Here is a 20,344-nt window from a genome sequence, read left to right as displayed (position 1 = left end):
TGGAAAAAAATACCCAATTACAACAGCTTCTAGAAACAAAAATTAGAAAGATTGAGGAGAGCGTAAGGGAACTTCGGGACAATACAAAACAAAACAACATCAGGATAATAGGGGTGCCAGAAGGAAAGGAAACTGAGCAAGGAATAGAAAACCTGTTTGAAGAAATAATAACAGAAAACTTCCCTGATATAGGGAAGAAAAAACCCACACAAATCCAAGAAGCTCACAGAGTTCCAAGCAAAATGAACCCCAAAAGACCGACGCCAAGGCACATTATAGTTAAGTTGGCAAACACCAACGACAAAGTAAGAATCTTACAAGCGGCCAGAGAGAGACAGACAGTTACATACAAAGGAACCCCCATCAGACTAGCAACTGATTTCTCAACAGAAACTCATCAGGCCAGAAGGGAATGGAATGAAATATACCAAGTCATGCAAAGGAAGGGTCTAAATCCAAGAATACTGTACCCAGCAAGGCTATCAATCAAAATTGAAGGTGAAATCAGGAGCTTCAGAGACAAAAAAGGACTAAGGGAGTTTATCACCACCAAACCAGCAATGAAAGAAATGCTAAAGGGTCTGCTGTAAAAAAAAGAAAGAAATAGGAAGCAAAGAAGGTACACAGGGGTATAGAATAAAAATGGCGTCAAATAAGTACCTATCAATAATAACTTTAAATGTAAATGGATTGAATGCCCCAATCAAAAGACACAGGGTAACAGACTGGATAAGAAAGCAAAACCCAGATATCTGCTGTCTACAGGAAACCCACCTCAAAAAAAAGGATGCATACAGACTGAGAGTAAAGGGATGGAAAAAGGTTTTCCAGGCAAATGGAAATGAAAAAAAAGCTGGGGTTGCAATACTTATATCTGACAAATTAGATCTCAAAGTGAAGGACATAACAAGAGATAATGAAGGCCACTTCATAATACTAAAGGGAGAAATCCAACAAGAAGAAATAACTCTGGTAAACATATATGCACCCAATACAGGAGCACCAAGATACATTAAAAAACTCCTGGAAGATATCAAAGGAGAGATTGACAGTAATACAATCATAGTAGGAGACTTCAATACCCCACTATCACCATTGGACAAATCCTCTAAACAAAAAATCAGCAAAGAAACATCAATCCTAAATGACTCACTAGAACAGATGGAATTAATCGACATCTTCAGAACATTTCACCCCAAAGCCACAGAATATACATTCTTCTCAAGTGCACATGGGTCATTTTCAAAGATAGACCATATGTTAGGACATAGGCAAAGTCTCTCCAAATTCAAGAAGATAGAAATCATATCAAGTATCTTCTCAGATCACAGTGGCATAAAACTGGAAATCAACTACAATAAAAACAACCCAAAGAAATCAAACACTTGGAGACTAAACAGCATGTTATTAAACCATGACTGGGTTACCAAAGACATCAAGGAAGAAATAAAAAACATCATGGCAACAAACGACAATGAAAACACAACAATCCAAAATCTATGGGACACAATGAAAGCAGTCCTGAGAGGGAAGTTCATAGCTCTACAAGCCTACTTCAAAAAACAAGAAACAATGGTAATAAATTACCTAACCCAACAACTCAAAGAGTTAGAGAGAGAGCAACAAGATAAGCCCAGTGTAAGCAGAAGGAAAGAAATAATAAAGATCAGAGCGGAGATAAACGACATAGAGACCAAAGAAACAATACAAAAGATCAACAAAACCAAGAGCTGGTTCTTTGAAAGGATAAACAAGATTGATGGACCTCTAGCCAGGCTCACCAAGAAGCAAAGAGAGAGGACCCAAATAAACAAAATCAGAAATGAAAGAGGTGAAATAACAACAGACCCCGACGAAATACAAAGGATTGTTACAAAATACTACGAACAACTCTATTCCAACAAACTGGACAACCTAGAGGAAATTGACATATTCCTAGAAAAATACAACCTTCCAAAACTCAATCAGGAAGATTCTAAACAGCTCAACATGCCAGTAACTATGGAAGAAATTGAAGCAGTCATCAAAAAGCTTCCGGCAAACAAAAGCCCGGGGCCAGATGGCTTCACAGGAGAGTTTTATCAAACTTTCAAGGAAGAACTAAAACCTATCCTCTTCAGACTATTCCAAAAAATTCAAGAGGAAGGAACACTTCCAAGCTCCTTCTATGAAGCCAGCATCACCCTAATACCAAAACCAGATAAAGACAACTCAATGAAAGAGAATTACAGGCCAATATCCCTCATGAACATTGATGCCAAAATCCTCAACAAAATTCTAGCAAATCGGCTCCAGCAGTACATCAGAAAGATCATACACCATGACCAAGTAGGATTTATTCCAGGAATGCAAGGATGGTACAATATCCGCAAATCAATAAACGTGATACATCACATAAACAAATTGAGAGATAAAAATCACATAGTCATATCAATAGATGCAGAAAAAGCATTTGACAAAATCCAACACCCTTTCTTGATAAAAACTCTCAACAAGGTGGGAATAGAAGGCTCATACCTCAACATAATAAAAGCTATTTATGATAAACCCACAGCAAACATCATACTCAATGGGCAAAAACTAAAACCATTTCCCCTAAGAACAGGAACAAGACAGGGATGCCCACTCTCACCACTTCTATTTGACATAGTACTGGAAGTATTAGCTATCGCAATTAGGCAAGAAGAAGAAATAAGAGGCATCCAAATTGGAAAAGAAGAAGTGAAGCTGTCCTTATTTGCAGATGACATGATATTGTACATAAAAAACCCAAAAGATTCCATCAAAAAACTAACAGACTTAATAAATGAATTCGGCAATGTAGCGGGATACAAAATTAACGCCAAGAAATCTATGGCTTTTCTATACACCAATAATGAACTTACAGAAAGAGAGACTAAAAAAGCAATCCCATTTACCATCGCACCAAAAAAATTAAGATACCTAGGAATAAACTTAACTAAGGAGGTAAAAGACCTATACGCAGAAAACTACAGGACACTGAAAAAAGAGATAGAGGAAGACGTAAACAGATGGAAGAACATACCATGTTCATGGATTGGTAGAATCAACATCATTAAAATGTCCATACTACCCAAAGCAATCTACAGATTCAATGCACTCCCCATCAAAATACCAACAGCATATTTCACAGACCTAGAAAGAACTCTCCAAAAATTCATCTGGAATAAAAAAAGACCCCGACTAGCCTCAGCAATCCTCAGAAAGAAGAATAAAGTAGGTGGGATCTCAATACCAGATTTCAGGCTGTATTACAAAGCCACTGTTCTCAAAACAGCCTGGTACTGGCACAAGAACAGACATATTGATCAATGGAACAGAATAGAGAACCCAGATATCGACCCAAACCACTATGCTCAATTAATATTTGACAAAGGAGGCATGAACATACAATGGAGTCAAGACAGTCTCTTCAATAAATGGTGTTGGGAAAACTGGACAGATACATGCAAAAAAATGAAACTAGATCACCAACTTACACCATACACAAAAATAAACTCAAAATGGATACAGGACTTAAACATAAGACGGGAAACCATAAAAATACTAGAGGAATCCACAGGCAACAAAATCTCAGACATATGCCACAAGAACTTCTTCACTGACACTGCCCCTAGGGCAATGGAAGCTAAAGAGAAAATTAACAAATGGGACTACATCAAAATAAAAAGCTTTTTTACAGCAAAAGAAACCATCAACAAAACAACAAGAAAGCCCACTGCATGGGAAAACATATTTGCAAATGCTATCACTGATAAAGGTTTAATCTCCAACATCTACAGGCAGCTTATGCAACTCAATAAGAGGAAGATAAATGATCCAATAAAAAAATGGGCAACAGACCTAAACAGAATATTTTCAAAAGAAGACAGAAGGAAGGCCAAGAGACACATGAAAACATGTTCAAAGTCACTTATTATCCGAGAGATGCAAATCAAAACAACAATGAGGTACCATCTCACACCTGTCAGAATGGCTATCATCAACAAATCAACAAACAACAAGTGTTGGCGAGGATGCGGAGAAAAAGGAACCCTCGTGCACTGCTGGTGGGAATGCAGACTGGTGCAGCCACTGTGGAGAACAGTATGGAGTTTCCTCAAAAAACTGAAAATGGAACTCCCATTTGACCCAGTAATCCCACTCCTGGGAATATATCCGAAGAAACTAGAAAAACCAATCAGAAAGGATATATGCACCCCTATGTTCATAGCAGCACAATTTACAATAGCTAAGATTTGGAAACAGCCTAGGTGCCCGTCAGCAGATGAGTGGATCGGAAAACTGTGGTACATCTACACAATGGAATACTATGCTGCCATAAAGAAGAAGGAATTCTCATCATTTGCAGCAACCTGGATGGAATTGGAGAACATTATGCTAAGTGAAATAAGCCAGTCAATGAAGGAAAAATACCACATGATCTCACTCATTTAGGGATAGTAAAGAACATTATAAAGTGGTGAACAAAAAGATAGATACAGAGACAGTAAAGCATCAAACAGACTTTCAAAGTACAGGGGGAAAGTTTGGGAAAGGTGGGGGAGTTATGAAATCAAACGAAGGACTTGTATGCATGCATATAAGCATAAACAATGGACGCAAAACTCTGGGGGGGGAGGGCATGTGTGGGTGTGGGGTGGGGGGGGGTAATAGTAAGATATGTACACATATAATACCTCAATAAAAATATTAAAAAAAAAAAAAAAAAAAAAAGAAAAATGGAGTAGTAGGGCTAGTGTAAGGATTAAATGAGAAGGTTTACGCAGAGCACTCAGCACAGTGCCTGGGCTATAAGCTTCTGCAAATGTTACTTGGTGCTATTGTTATGAGACAAATTGATGGTAGAAGCTACTTCTCACGCCCAAAGTGCTACATCCAGTGTCCTTGTTTTAGGTTCATAAAGATGTACACCTGGGTGAATATGATGGCTTGTTTAGAGAAAATGTTAAAATCAATATGGGGCAGTAAATTTATTAGAAAGATCAGTTCTAGATAGCCATGCTGTGATCTCAAAGACTGATGATTCTAGTTCTCCAGGGCTTTCTTATAAAAAGAACAAAATCTTTATTCCAACCATTTACATGAATCTTCAGCAGATTCCTCCTTTTCATGAACAATGTCCTGTTCAGAATCTTGTAGCCCCAGAAAGCCACTGCTCAGCCTTGTTTAGACTAAACCTTCACCTGAGGCAGGGTGACCGTGGCTTTGTCCCTTCCACACAACGTGGTCTGTCCAGAGCACACCAATGAGTATGAGCAGGTGAACCAACCAGCGGTGTGTGTCCCTGAGACAGACTGGGTTATAGTAAAGGTGATTTCAAATTCTATGGTATCTTCCCATGGAGAGGTGGAGTCTCCTCTCCTTCAGTCTGGGTTGGCCTTCATGACTGACGAATGCACTGAAGAGCCATTCTGGGACTTCCCAGGCTAGGTCATTGTAAGCCTTGCAGCTCCCCCTGAGCTCGGAGGGTTTGCTCTTGGAACCCTTAGCTGCCATGTAAGAAGTCCAACCATGTGGAAAGACCCGAGACAACCTGGAGAGTCAGAAGGGAGCAGCTGAGCCCAGCCTTCTAGCTGTGCCTACGAAGGTGCCAGACACATCAGTGAGGCCCTTTGGGACCGTCTAACCTGCCCATCTACTAGCTGATCACACCAAAGGACCTTGATTGATACCACATGGAACAGAAGAATCACCACGCTGATCCCTGCCCAAACTTCTGACCCATGAAATCACGAGCAGTGAACAGTATGGTGGTGGTTTTAAGCCACCAAGTGTTGGGTGCTTTGTTACTTATCAATAGCGAACCGAAACACAAACGCTGCTAGGTCTTGTGACTCAGGCTCAGAGGCCCAAACTACCACCAATTAAAGCTTCTGGCAAGGGCTCAACACTGGGGTAGAGAAGACAAAAACCCCCTGAGGGGCACAGATGAGACTGAGCGAAGTGTCTTTCTCTAGTCCAGGGGTGGGGAACCTTTTTTTCTGCCAAGGGCCATTTGAATATTTATAACATCATTCGTTTAATACAATATAAATTTATGTTGCTATGAAAAAAGCTCCTAGATTTATTGAATTTCGAGTCCTGCCTACGTTGCCTTGGCAGGGCCAGACCGAATGACTTCTTGGGCCTTATGCAGCTCTCAGGCCGGATGTTCCTCACCCCTGCTCTAGTCCATTTGTCCCAGACGATGTTTTCAAATGAAGTTGCAAACTTCCCTCTGAAGAGCACTGACTGTACGCCCCGCGGTGCCAACGCACTACTCAGGTGGGTGGACGCCAGGAACACCGGCGAACTGTCCCTATTGCCACAGGGGAGCTACTGCAGTGCTTATGCCGTCAACGTGGTGATGTAATCAGCAGCCTCTACACTGTTAAAGGAGAGTGACAGTTTGGCACAAGGACATGTGAATTCAAATGATCAGATGCAAACTAAAAGAGAGATGACGATTTCTGAGAGCTGTGGGTTAATTTTTCGGCGGTTCTTGAAATGGAAAATGATTGTGAATTTGGGGGATAAATACCAGAGCAATCTGTTTCCTTGGCTGCGTGCTGTGGAGCAATTTTAAAGCACTGAAGTGCTTTCCATATTTTCTAATCACTCAAGTCCAGAACTGATTACGGCTCTCAGCATCCTCTCGGATTCGCACCATCGGAGCACTCCCCGTCCTTCAGGGAGTGGGTTCACCTTGAAAGTGGGCGCCTGCATCCAGAGGCACATGTGGATAGAGCAGGAGGAAATATTTAACTGCAGCGCGACCCACCACGGCCAGGTGTTTCTTTTTTTTTTTTTTTGTGTTGGCTGTTGTCATTTTTTCTTTTTTTTTTTTTTTTAATTTCTTTATTGATTAAGGTGTCACATATTTGTCCTCATCCCCCCATTCCCATACCACCCCTCTCCCCACGCATGCCCCAATCCCCTGTTGAACTTAACTGTTGGATAGGCTTATATGCATGCATACAGGTCCTTTGGTTGAACTCTCCCCCTCCCCCCACCCTCCCCTACCCTCCCCTATCCTCCCTCTGAGGCCCGATAGTCCGATCGATGCCTCCTTGCTTCTGGTTCTGTTCTTGTTCCTCAGTCTATGTTCATCATTTCCTCTAGATGAACGAGATCATATGTCACTAGATATATACTAATAAGAACTGAATGTGAGACGAGCAATAATATTTATGCTGACAGGCAAATGAATCAATCTGTAGCGAGCTCCCCCCTGGACCAACAGTCAGGTGTTTCAGAAGTCACTGATGGCCCAGCTCCGAGACAACCCGGATTGATTCACTTTCTCGTTTCTCACAGGAACAAAACAACCTCCCTCAGAAGAAAGCAAAACAAAAAAAGGCCCTACCAGAAACTGCACTCCCTCAAACAACAACAAAAACAAAAAAACCCAGAGAAATTTAGATTGTTGAGACCTGTGGGCAAGGTGTCTCTCTCTCACACATACACACACACACACACACACACACACACACACACACACACACACACACGAGTTTTATATGCATAGAACAGTGGTCGGCAAACCGCAGCTCGTGAGCCACATGCGGCTCTTTGGCCCCTTGAGTGTTCTAACGCCACTTCTTCAAAATAGACTCGCCCAGGCCGAAAACCGACTTCTGCGCAGGGGCCATGAAGTTTCAATCGCACTGGACGTGCGCGCTCGCACGTGGTATTTTGTGGAAGAGCCACACTCAAGGGGCCAAAGAGCCACATGTGGCTCGCAAGCCGCGGTTTGCCGACCACTGGCACAGAACATCTCTGGAAAGAATCCCAAGAAACTGGTAGCTGTAGTTTTTTCTGGGGAGTACTGAAGGGCTGAAGAAAACTGGGAGGTTAATGAACGAAAAAGACTTTTTTTTTTTTTTTACCATAGCCTTTTGAATATTTTGATTTTTAAAAAAATCATATGCTGTATTACTTTTCAAAATAATGAAACAGAGTAATTTTAAACCTGTATGTGGTACTTATGGCCTGCTAGGCACTGTGTTCAATGCTTTATGTATATTCACTCCTTTAATACTTATAATAACCTTGTAATTAGACATGACTCTGTATCATACTGATTTTACAGATGAGGAAACTGAAGTACAGAGAAGGTAAGTAACTTGTTCAAGGTCACACAGCTAGTAAATGCAGAGCTGGGATCTGGACCCAAGAGGCTAGCTCTGGAGTCTGTCCTCTTAATTACAACATAAAACTGGCTTGCCAAAAATAAATATTTTCAGTTGCCTGCTTGTAAGAGAGTTGAATTAGATAAAATAGTTCTTTACTTTTCTCATGTGGCCCTCCACAAAGATGGGGTGAAGAAGATAGTGGCTGAAAATAACCAAGATACAATCTTAAACCTGTGGGGGTTTAGAGGGCTTTGAAATTGTGTGATTATAGGTTAAAAGCATGAATTTGCCAAGTTGCTTAATCCTTCTGAGCCTCAGCAGCTATTCTATGCCAGGCGCTCTGCTAAATCTCGGGGACAAGTAGTGAATAAAATAGAGTTCCTGCTCTTGAGAAACTTACTGTATCCTGGCGGGGGGGAGGGGGGGGAGGAGAATAGGCAGTAAACCAATAATCACACAACCATAATGTGAGCAATAAAGAGAAATTAAAGGGTGCATGGAGAGATGAGGATTGGGGGTCCATTTATCCTAGGTGGTCAGGAAGTGTCATTTAGACAGAGTGCTGTAGAATGGGCAGGGGTAAAGTAGGAAAACAGAGGAGGTGGGCGGGGCGGGGTTTAGGGAGGAAAGCATTCTGGGTGCAAAGGCCCTGTGGCTGGAAAGAAGTACGGTACTTTTCTGCGTATAAAAGACGACTTTTTAATGCAGGAAAATCTTCTCAAAAGTCGGGGGTCTTATACGCCAGAAAATACGGTAGGTTAGAAAAATCTCTGACAATGTATATCAGATTGCTTAAAACCCAAATACCATATTTTCCAGCGTATAAGACCCCCGACTTTTGAGAAGATTTTCCTGGGTTAAAAAGTAGTCTTATACACCAGAAAATACGGTACCTGTTTCAGGACAGAAAGGCCTTCCTGCTAAAGCCAGGTGAGTCAAACTGAGTTTGGAGAAAGAGGCAGATCATGTGGACCATGGTAAGTATTTCACAATTTTCCTAAGAGCCATGGAAAGCCACTACAGGTTATAAGGTGGGATGGACATAATTGCATTCACTTCTTTGTTGTTGTTAATTCTCACCCAGGGATATTTTTCCATTGATTTTTTTTTTAGAGGGAACGGAAGGGAGAGGGAGAGACAGAGAGAAAAACATCGATGTGAGAAAGACACATCAATTGGTTGCCTCCCGCACGGGCCACGACCAGGCCTGCAACTGAGGTATGTGCCCTTGACCGGAATCGAACACTTTTTAAGATTACTTGGGCCGCCGTGTGGAAAATATACAAAGAAGAAGGCAATGGAGAAAGAAGAAGACCAGCTAGGAAGCTACTGTAAGAATCCAGGAAAGCAATGGAGATGGCTTGGAATAAAGTGCTGGCAGAGAGAGCAGTAGATAAATTTGAGATGTTTTAATGGTATGATATTTTGTAAAATTAGAATAATAATGTTAGCTATGAACTGTTATTATAAAGCATAATGTAGGTGTGAAAATGCTTTGTCAACTATGAAATGCTAAACAGAGGTCACTGACTTTTACTATAGATGAAGAAACCAAGTACATGCTGGTGGGACTCTAACCTGCCCAAAGCCACACAAGGGCTTAGTGGCTGGGAGGAAGTTGACCTGTGATCCCTTCACTCCCTTCTCTGGGGTGTGCCCAGGAGAAGGAGACGAAGGCTAGTGACCAGGTCTAATTTCCTTGTCAAATGGGCCTCAGGGTAAACAGAGTAATAATATTTAGGATGTGTCTGGCTAGTATATAGAACTCAGGGTCTATGAAGCAGGGCTCCTTGGAGAATATCATGTTAGCTCTACAACTCTCTGGGGTACAAAATGAAAAATTTTTCATCATTGAAAAACTCCACAGTGAATGGTGACCCCTTGGTCCTCCCCTATTATTCTGGAGGAGTGGTATGTGTCAGTGAGGGGAGCTAGGACCTGGGGAGCTGCTCCTGAGGTCCGAGTTTTCTTTACTTCATCTGAATCTCCGATTGCCTGTACCCTGGACATTACTTAGCAAAGCTTCATATTGGGTCCGAGCTCTGATTTATGCGACATTATTTGTCAATCTCATCCCACATGTTTATTCAGTGGCAGAGACCGTTTCCCCAGGTTAGTAGTCCCTGTGTAATAGCAGGCCCAATTATAAAGTCCATGGGCGAAGGGAGAACAGACTTGGTTATATGTGACCCCCTCGCTAGTGGCCTAACTAGGATCTTTATTTGACACATAAGATAGCCACCTACCTGAAAAATTATTTTTTTAGGACAGTTATGCAATTTAAGAAACTTGATGTATCTGCCTTCATTGCGAATGAGTAAAACTGAAAGAACTCAATAGTGGAGTCTTTGGGATGGCTCATATGATTTCCCAATGCGGTGAATCAGGCCTTTTGGGGCTCCAGTGACTAATCCTAAGCACTTACTTTAAAGAGGGCTCCCACCCTCCAATTGCCAAAGAATCATTACAGTATCGACGTGCAGCAGTGAACATGGTTCCCCAAACTACTCTTGGCCCTCCTAAGTCATGAGTTCTCTTCTCACTCTTCTTTTTAAAAGAGGCACAATTTATCTTAGCATACGACTTCATTATGGCACTTAGGAAGGATGAGAAAGGGAACTGTCACTCTAGCAGGAAGGGAGAAAAACCTCTTTGTCTTCTCTGTCTCAGAACAAAGTGTATTTATGCTGGAGGAATCAAAAGACAGAATCAAAAGGCACATGGATGTCCATTTCTACTCCTGGTACAAACATCTCCGATTATGAACGGAGCTGTTGCAGATAAAGCACACTAGAGGACCAGGGCTTCCTCTGGAAGATGCTAAGCATGAGGACACTGGCAGGCTTATGTGACGGAAGCGTCAACATGTTTTATGAAGAGAAGTACGTCCTCTTTCCCCCCAAACAAGCTTCCAAACTAAAGCCGGGTGTTTACCTTCAGCGAGTGGGTCGAGGGTGTGTATCATGAGCTGGAAGATGCTATTCCTCATGAGACTGTTGTGGAGGGAGGCAGAGCTTCCACCTCGCTGGAGACGTGGCTTGGCCTGAACAGAGAAACCAGACAAAGATGCTGTTAGTTCTCAGAAACCAAAGGCAAGTGCATAACAGATAAGATCCTGGTGGTCACTTGTTTCTGTCACATGATCACACACTGTTGACCAAACATTCCCAAGGTACATTTCAAATCCCCCAAAGGAATGGCTTTCTCACAGCCTTTTCTACTAAACAAATTAATTTGCTACAATTTTTAGAGCTTAGTAAATGCTAGTCAATGTGCTATATCCTTCATTCACAAAATGAACTAAATGAACTAGATGCTGTTATTATTCCCTTTAAAATATTTTTAAATTGATTTGAGAGAGAAAGAGAGAGGAGGAGGAGGAGGAGAAGGAGAAGGTGGAGGAGGAGGAGAAGAGAGAGAGAGAGAGAGAGAGAGAGAGAGAGAGAGAGAGAGAGAGAAACATCAATTGATGAAAGAGAATCATTGATCAGCTGCTTTCTGCACACCCCCTACTGGAAATCGAGCCTGCAATCCAGGCATGTGTCTTGACCAGGAATCAAATGGTGACCTCCTGGTTCATAGGTCGATGTTCAACCACTGAGCCACACCAGTCGGGCTATTATTTCCTTTAGACAGATGAGGAAACTTATAGAGAAGTGAAATGAAGTGTCCAATTCACACAGACAGGAAATGGAGGGTAGAGGAATGAATCTCAAGTTTGCTTCACTCAGAATTTGTTACCTGAACCAGTGGGTGATCTCTACAATGTTTGGATTGTGCATCCTATCAGTAAAATGTTTGAGTATGTATATGTATGTGTATGCATCCATTTGTATCTGTATCTATCTATATCCATACCTATATTAAAAAATGAGCATATCTTACCTAATAATAGACAAACATGTAAATTGACTGTACCTCCGCTATGCCCACAGCCAATCCGAGTGAGTATGCAAATTAACCCAACAAAGATGGAGGTTAATTTGCATACGTGGGTGCCCAGCGGCCTCTGTCCAGGAACATCCTCGGCACCCAGGTCACTCCAAGGTAGGCCCCGCATGGGCCCTGAGCAGCCTGGGAAGGGCCTGAGCCAGGGGGCTCCTGGGCAGGGCCGAGCCTGCAATTGGAGCTGAGGGAGCCCCTGCCCAGGCCTAAAGCCTCAGCCAGAGGCAGTGGCTTACAGGGAGCTTAGCCAATGAGCAGTCAGAAAAGGTGTTTCCTATAGTTCACACCAATCGCAGGCTCTGCCCCTGCCCAGGCCTAAGAATATTACCAGTGGCTTACAGGGAGCCCCTGCCCAGGCCTAAAGCCTCAGGCCGAGGCTTTAGGCCTGGGCAGGGGCGGAGCCAGCGATCGGAGGGAGCTGGGGGGCCCAAGCCCCAGGCCCCGAGGCCAGCGATCAGAGGGAGCTAGCGATTGGAGGGAGAGGGAGCCAGTGATCGGAGGGAGAGGGAGCCAGCCATCAGAGGGAGCTGGGGGGCCCCTGCCCAGGCCCCGAGGCTTTAGGCCTGGGCAGGGGCAGAGCCTGCGATTGGTGTGAACTATAGGAAACACCTTTTCTGACTGCTCATTGGCTAAGCTCCCTGTAAGCCACTGGTAATATTCTTAGTAACGTGGGTAATAAGAATCTAAAAAGGTGATCTAGGGTTTTTCCACCACACTCATGGAGGAAAAAACGAAGGTCCGCTGCTGGAGGGCTAAGAAATGTCATATCTTGCCCTAGCCGGTTTGGCTCAGTGGATAATGCCTCGGCCTGCTAACCGCAGGGTCTGGGTCCAATTCTGATCAAGGGCATGTACCTAGGTTGCAGGCTCCTCCCTGGCCGGGGCCCGGGTCAGGGCTCATGCAGGAGGCAACCAATCAAAGTGTTCCACTCACTTTGATGTTTCTCTCTGTCTCTCCCTTTCTCTTCCATATTCTCTAAAAATCAATGGAAACATATCCTCAGGTGAGGATAAAAAAAAAAGAAAGAAAGAAATGTCATATCCTATGAAAGACACATCTTGAAAATGCCTAAAGAAAGTTGTCATTTTTTCATGGTGAAGGGACTGGAGTCCGTGTTGATGAAAACACCTTGGTGGTTGCGGTGACTGGCAGTGGCTGCAGCAGCAGGGTAATGGGGCTGGTGCCTTCCCCTGATCAGCCTGGTCACCTTCCACAAAGGGAGAGGGCCTAAGCCATCAGTAGGACATCCCCTGAGGGCTCCCAGTATGTGAGAGGGGGCAGGCTGGGCTGAGGGACCCTCCCCCACCAGTGCACGAATTTCGTGCACCAGGCCACTAGTATATTATAAAACACTTGAAAAAGTGGAAATTATGAAGAATAATATAGAAAGTAAATGATAGAGGTGTTAATATTTCCCCCTCCTCCCCAAAAGAACATCTCCCACATCTCCTAGGGTTCCTCTTCTATGCCCTGGATCACAGCTTTAGTCCATGAAACCCAATGGTCTGTGTTAAGTGAGATTTAAAGAGAGAGAACCACTTATGAATCTACAGAAAAGCTTCCTAACTTCAAAGGGAGGATTTCTTTTGTATAAACTCCTGCTAGAGTGAACCTTTGGGCAAATAAATGAAACTGGCAGGTAAGAGAGGAACAATGAACCTCTAGAGGTGAGATTACCAACAAACTCTTTTTGAAAATCTCCAAAAACAAACAATCTAAAAAAATATCCAAACAGTGGATTGCAACTGGCTTTTATCCTGATTAGGAACTGTCCTCTCCTTCTTGGATTGATTTTGTGTTGGTTAACACAGGGGACGATGCTCCAGAGGCCTCGCTTCACAGACAGAGATTTAAGAGAGGGCAACACAATGTGCAGAAATGAATTTCTTATTGAACTTTTGATCCAAATTCTTGACATGAGGTTTTTCTGGGGTCTGGTTAAAATAAAGTATGCCTTCCCAATCCTCTATAATGCAGGGTTTTCCAAAATCTTCCATCGTACTCCGGATCCACACAGTGCTTCCAAAGAAAAGTCCCATAAGAGACTCCATGGTCAAATACTTCGGGAAGTGCTATACCCCTAGACCAAAGCACCTTTCGAGTTTTAAGATACACATTAGACCACTAAGTTTTTTTTTTTTTAAAAAAATCAGGTTAACTTGGTAAACTTAGACAGTTTCTGAACTATTGCCCACGGAGCCTTACTCTGAAGAATAATTATTAACAATCACAGTCTGTATGTTTGGAGACAAACATTAAACCTATAGTAAGCTTGAAGTATGGGTAAAATGTCAGTATGCAGTACATAGAAATGTCTGGATTTCTTAGTCTGATTTTATTATAAATGATATTCTACTAGAAATCATGTTCCCAGATCTACAGTGTTTGGAGAAGAATCAGAGGGGATTACTGGTGTCTCAGTGATGAGCCAGATCATGGGCTCCTCAAGGGAAGAGACTGGGTCTATACCGGTAGCCCAACACTGGATCTGGCATATACTGTGGGCTCTCAGTGAGTGTCATACTTGGCGTTGAGCATTAGAGGAGGAAGGATGGAGCGGTATGTATCTTCATTCCTATGCCCTTCTGCCTTAAAAAATCTGAAACATTTTTTAATGCATTGTGTTATTTGATTCAGATGGTTAAGGTTCAAAATATTTTAGAGGCAAGGTTAAGAGATTTGAATAGATTTGAAATGTAATCACTGTTTAATGGCTGAAGACAAAAACTCTGAAGGTCATTTCCTTGTCATGCTTCACACACAAGATGTGATGTGCTAATTGGACAGGAACTGAAACATGTGCTTGTTGTTAATAATCGGTCATGAACACTATGACTACCGTTCTTATTCTGAGAAACTGGCAGAACTCTGCTGTGAAGATCTTCATTAGCAAAGGATTATAGCTATAAAAGAACTGGAAGCATTCTCTTGGGCATTATGCACACACTGGATATATAGATCTCATGCAGTATTTCTTTTTATGGAACCAAAAGAAATTTCCAACCAAAAATTAGGTGCATGCAGATATATAAAGAAAACAGATATCAAGCATTAGATGCCTCCCCGCAATGTCCCCAAATATCAGCTCAACATCCCTTGGAATGTAATGTGGGACTATCTCACTCTTTCAACTCCTATAAAAAAGTTCATGCCAAATGAAAGAGAGAACTCAGACTTTTTGAAACAGTCCCAGACATAATTGGTCAATGAATGTCAGAATTCAGTTGACACTAATTGTAGGCCAGAGCACACACACACACAGCAGCAGATCAAACCACTCAGTATTCCAAGGGAGAGGGTGATTTGTTGAGCACATGAGCCCCTTCTTCACACCCCCACCCCCTTCCACAGGCACATACAGACAGGGCCACTGCTTCCTACCGGGAGAGTCGGTTCATCCTTGTCCCTGACTGTAGATGACTGTGCAAGAGAAAAAGACAAAAACAGAGACAAGTAAACGAACGATGAAGCACATACAGGTTTCACACTTAACAACAATCATCAGTATAGGGAAATATTTGTGGGTTTTTTTTTTCTGCTCCTTTGGGAAGGATTATGCCAACACAAGGGGCTAAGAGTGTATATTTCTAGCGAATATAATGGTTTGTTTAGGCATATGGTGCATGCTCCTGAAAGATCAAAATTGAATGGGCAACCTAACTGCCCAGCAATAGAAGGCAGTGAAGTCAATTAGGGCCCAGCCACAAAGCGGAATACCATGGTCATTAAAACAAATGGAGTGAGTATACATGTATTGACATGAAAAAAAAAGAAAAAGAAATCTAAGCTATATTAAGTAAAAAAAAGTAAAGCTTACTTCTATCTCATTTTGAAAACAAATAATGATACTTTAGTATATGTAAAGAAAAAAAAAAACTCTGCAAGGATTATTCCAAAGTGTTATTGCTGGGAATAAGATTACAAGGAAGTGTCATTTTCCATGTCTCTTGGAGGGAGCCATTCACTGCCCCACGTGTGGTCAACAAGAATAAATAATGCCTGAAGAAGTAAGGTCACTGAATTAGACTAGGCTCATCACACATGGAATTCAGATAATCCATCTTCTTTCCTACCCCTACTACTTAAAGTTGTTCACGCTAAAAGTGGGAATATCTGTCAGGTTGAGGAAAGGTGACTAAAACACAGTAGAATGTGAGGACCTATGCATTTGTTGGGAGAGAAGACAATTCAGATAAGGTGACAATGGAGTTCTACCAACATGCCCCAACTTCATATGAACACTCCTTCTTCAAAAAAACTGGGCACCTTCCTGTGATCTTTCCAGTGATGTGGAGGCAGGTGTCTTGTGAGTTTCCTCATGCTCAGACCACTACTGTGGTCGCTCCACCTCAACTGTGAATGCACACAGCAAGAAAAACCTGGAGCCTTTCCCCCTGCCCTCCCTGACGGTCCTCCCCACTCCAGTCTTTGCTGATCTGCATCTTCAAGAATAATCACACACCTGGAGACCAGCAGACAGGTGCAGAGCTGTTCTAAAAGGCTCTCGGCTCTCTTTTTCAGTCCTACCACACACGTCATACAAAGAACATTAAGTGGCCCCCACATTCCATCTAAAATATACATTTTTGTGTAAAAAAAAATGAAAGGGATTTTTATGCTTTTGCATTTCAAATTATTGGCTACGTGCAATTCATTGAATTTGTGATTGGCATGCTCAAAACCTTGAAAAGTAAGAAAGATGAATTCACAGCTTGTTTTCCCATGTCATTTTTAAGAAGACTAAGTTTAATACTTAAGTTGATAATGAGCATTTTGTAGACATGCAATTAAACATTTAATTACCTTCTAGATACTTTTTTTGGAGTTTATAGTCAATATCAATGTATATTTTTTCTTCTAGCTCCAAGCATTTTTGTAGACCCTTGAAGAATTAGTAACTCCCAGGCACCTACAGAAGTATTCTGACTTGGTGGTAATTTCCGAGCACAGCCCATGAGCATTACTAAATTTGCCATTGCCTCCTGGTTTGGGGCTTTCTCTTGGTGACTTTTCTAACAGCACTCATATAAAAAAAATCCCGATTCTCTAGTTCCCAGGCACATGCTTGGGGAACTGGAGTGGACCTGAAATTGCCCTTTGATTTCCCTCTTTGCTCTCAAAGGCACTGTATGAGCCTGCTTCTGTCTGGCAGGCCCTTTCATTTTTCTCTTCTTCCACATCAGACAGCTCAACAAATGGCCCCACATCACACAGAACCATCCCCCAGGGAAATTATCCAGTGCGGCCAGCTCAGCCTTTAGACACATGTTGAGGTGAACTGTTAGAGCACGCCTTTTCAGTTAGCAAATTTACACCTTGCGGCTAAATGGGAGACAAATAATTATGAGCTGGGAGTGATACCACGGAACACGAAGAAACAGGATGAAAAGGGTGGTGGTCTTTATAAGAGCAAACTATCACCAGCTAAGAGTTTCGTTTCAAAAACATATTTAAAGAAAATATTAGAAAGAAAGAAAAAAAAAATCCAAGCCTGCCTTTTGGTTTGAAAGGACGAAAAAATATCTACCCCATTGACTTCCTTTTTCTCTCACAAGCAAGGAGGGTCATGAGGTACAATAAATGAAAAGAAATGCCTTGTACATAGACGCTACCAAGAAAAATCTGAGTGCAGAGAAAAGTCTGAAAACCTTGACAAAATCTCCCACTGTTTAATGTCAGCAGAAGTTGACATGGTTATTTTTCTTTCATGTGTAATTTGCAGACATGAATACGCATCGGGTTACAACATACATTTAGGTACACAAATGGCAGCTGAGGCCATTAAAACACCCCTCCACTTGCCTTTCATGTAGCCCTGTTGTAAGAGATGAGAAATGTGACATATGCTGGCTCATTTTCAGGGGCTTACCCACATCTACTGATAATTCCTGACCCTCACCTGACTTAGCCTCACTAATTACACGTTGAAGCAGCCCCACAGTCCTGCCAATGGGCTGCTATTATGTTAGGAATTCAATTTTAATGGGGTTTAATTACATTGGAATATAAACTAGTGAAGGTGACAAAGAAACAATTCAACTGTCTGTAGCCTGTACAGTTTCTAACCACTAGATTATTTAGCTAATTATCTGGGTTTGGGTTGGCCTTGGTGCTATGAATTTATTTTCAGGGCCATTGAACATCTGGCAAGTTTAATCTAACCCCTCGGGAGTTACTGAAGACAAGTCTCTTAAAAAACACCAATGTGACTTTAAGGCTTGATCTTGGCATTCTTATTATGCATTTTGCTTTGTAGCCCCCTTAATTTTAAACACACAAACCCAACACATCATACATTTGGAAACCCAATTCACGGTGGTCAGTTCAAAACTGTGCTAGCCATAGGAAAGATCTGTTAAGACTAAAAGGAATATTTAATATATTTTTATTGATTTTTTACAGAGAGGAAGGGAGAGGGATAGAGAGTTAGAAACATTGATGAGGGAGAAACATCCATCAGCTGCCTCCTGAACATTTCCTACTGGGGATGTGCCCGCAACCAAGGTACATGCCCTTGACCGGAATCGAACCTGGGACCTTTCAGTCCTCAGGCTGACGCTCTATCCACTGAGCCAAACCGGTTAGGGCAGGAATATTTAAAAGAATTAATAAAATGCATCCTGAAGGGTCTCAAGTGGGGGCTCTGGTGTGCAACACAGACCTCCTCTTCATCATGAAAGCAGGACATTCACCAGGCCAGGGCATAAGAGAGAGATGTTTTTGCATAAAAAAAAAGAATTGTGTAATTCAGCTCTTTATATAATTTAAACTGTTCTTCTATAATAATGTCCTTCCATAATTACTGCAAATCATTGATTAATTGATCAATAATTATTAACTGATGTTGCCATAAATATCTGTTGTTCTCCCTGGTGGAAACCCCAATTCTATATGTGAATTTTGCTATCTATTTGCTATGTTTTGAAAATGCCTCACCTCTCATGTAATAAAACATACAGCCCATTTAGACAGCATTTTTAATGCCATAAATCATTCACAAATTATTAAATCGTCTCACTTCCTTTGACCCTCGAAAGCCACTGATTGAGAAATAATTTCCTTGACTACTAAGTATAGCTTTGATGTGAATTAGTACAGAGCCTTACCCCTCATACAGGCTTCCTCTCTCACTTCTCACACATACTAGTAAACCATTGAGCAAATACCGCACCATCTAGCTGCATCATAGCCACATGGCCCCTGGTTTACTCTGGCTGGTAATGGTCCACCTGCAAATCACATAATCAAACGGGTCACTGGGAAGATTTCATAGGCCGATACCAGTGTATAAAGTAAGGGGTGGCTTTTCTGGCCAGTGGCTTGGCAGCAGATAGAAACAGACAAGTAGTTTGGCTCAACAGTCAAGTAACAACCATAACCGTCCACTACCATAGCCGCTCACTAAGTCCTGTGAGATGTGTCTAAATTCACTGTGCCAAGGACCCAGGAGCATATAAGGCCTGTAAAAAACAAATTTAAAAGTATAACTATTTTGTCATAATTGTGATCCAAAACATAGATGCCAGTGATTAGAAATATTAATCCATTATTTAATTGACATTCATGTTAATGTCTTAGAATTTAGAAAGGGTGGGTGAGGAATGATTTGAGTCACGGACTTCTATTTCAAAAATTAGCAAGGAAGTATGAAATAATGTCTCCTTTTTCTTTCAATACATTTACCTGTAATAAGCAAAATCATTCGACATCACTCTCCTGGTTAAAGATCAATAGACTTTAAAGCCTATGGGAAGACGAGATAAAAGGCTGAAATCTGGAATCTAAAAGGGAAGAAACTCTAGGACCTCTTAACCAGACACAAAACTCATCTCCCTCTCCTTCTCTTTACTGTGTCTTAACATAATCCATGAAATATTAAGGGGGGTGGGATTAAATAAATTCCTCAAGAAAAACAATACTGAGATTTAAATTCAAATTACATTTACCTTTACCACTGGTTGCTGGGTAATTACCCCAATATCACTGTCCTGGAGGAAAGTAAGGAGCTCAGACATTCATGAGGTGCTGAAGCTGGCAGCCCAGAATGGCTTAAATAGACACATTAGCATGCTTACATCGATACCTAGGCATTTTATTGTTATATTTTGTGGCAACTGTAAATGGGATTGTTTTCTTAGTTTTCCTTTCTGATAGTTCATTATTGATGTATAAAAATGCAACTGATTTCTGGATATTAATTAGTATTTTGTACTAGAGGGGTCCCTTGGCCTGGCCTGTGGGATCAGGCTGAAACCAGCTCT

At 41.8% G+C, this 20,344-nt stretch overlaps 1 protein-coding gene across 1 annotated transcript in view; it reads right to left on the bottom strand.

Annotated features, from left to right (window-relative positions):
- Positions 1 to 20,344, bottom strand: part of SLC24A2 (solute carrier family 24 member 2) — a 230,521-nt gene that overhangs the window by 84,499 nt on the left and 125,678 nt on the right. Inside the window, exon 4 of the mRNA XM_028150743.2 lies at positions 11,073 to 11,181. Coding sequence (XP_028006544.2) covers positions 11,073 to 11,181 — 109 coding nt within the window. The remainder of the gene's footprint in view (positions 1 to 11,072; positions 11,182 to 20,344) is intronic.

The sequence above is a fragment of the Eptesicus fuscus genome, chromosome 15 (assembly GCF_027574615.1).
Source record: "Eptesicus fuscus isolate TK198812 chromosome 15, DD_ASM_mEF_20220401, whole genome shotgun sequence".
In the NCBI taxonomy this organism is placed as follows: Eukaryota; Metazoa; Chordata; class Mammalia; order Chiroptera; family Vespertilionidae; genus Eptesicus; species Eptesicus fuscus.
Note: the sequence above shows the minus strand (reverse complement) of the source record. Positions and strands in the feature narration are given on the sequence as shown.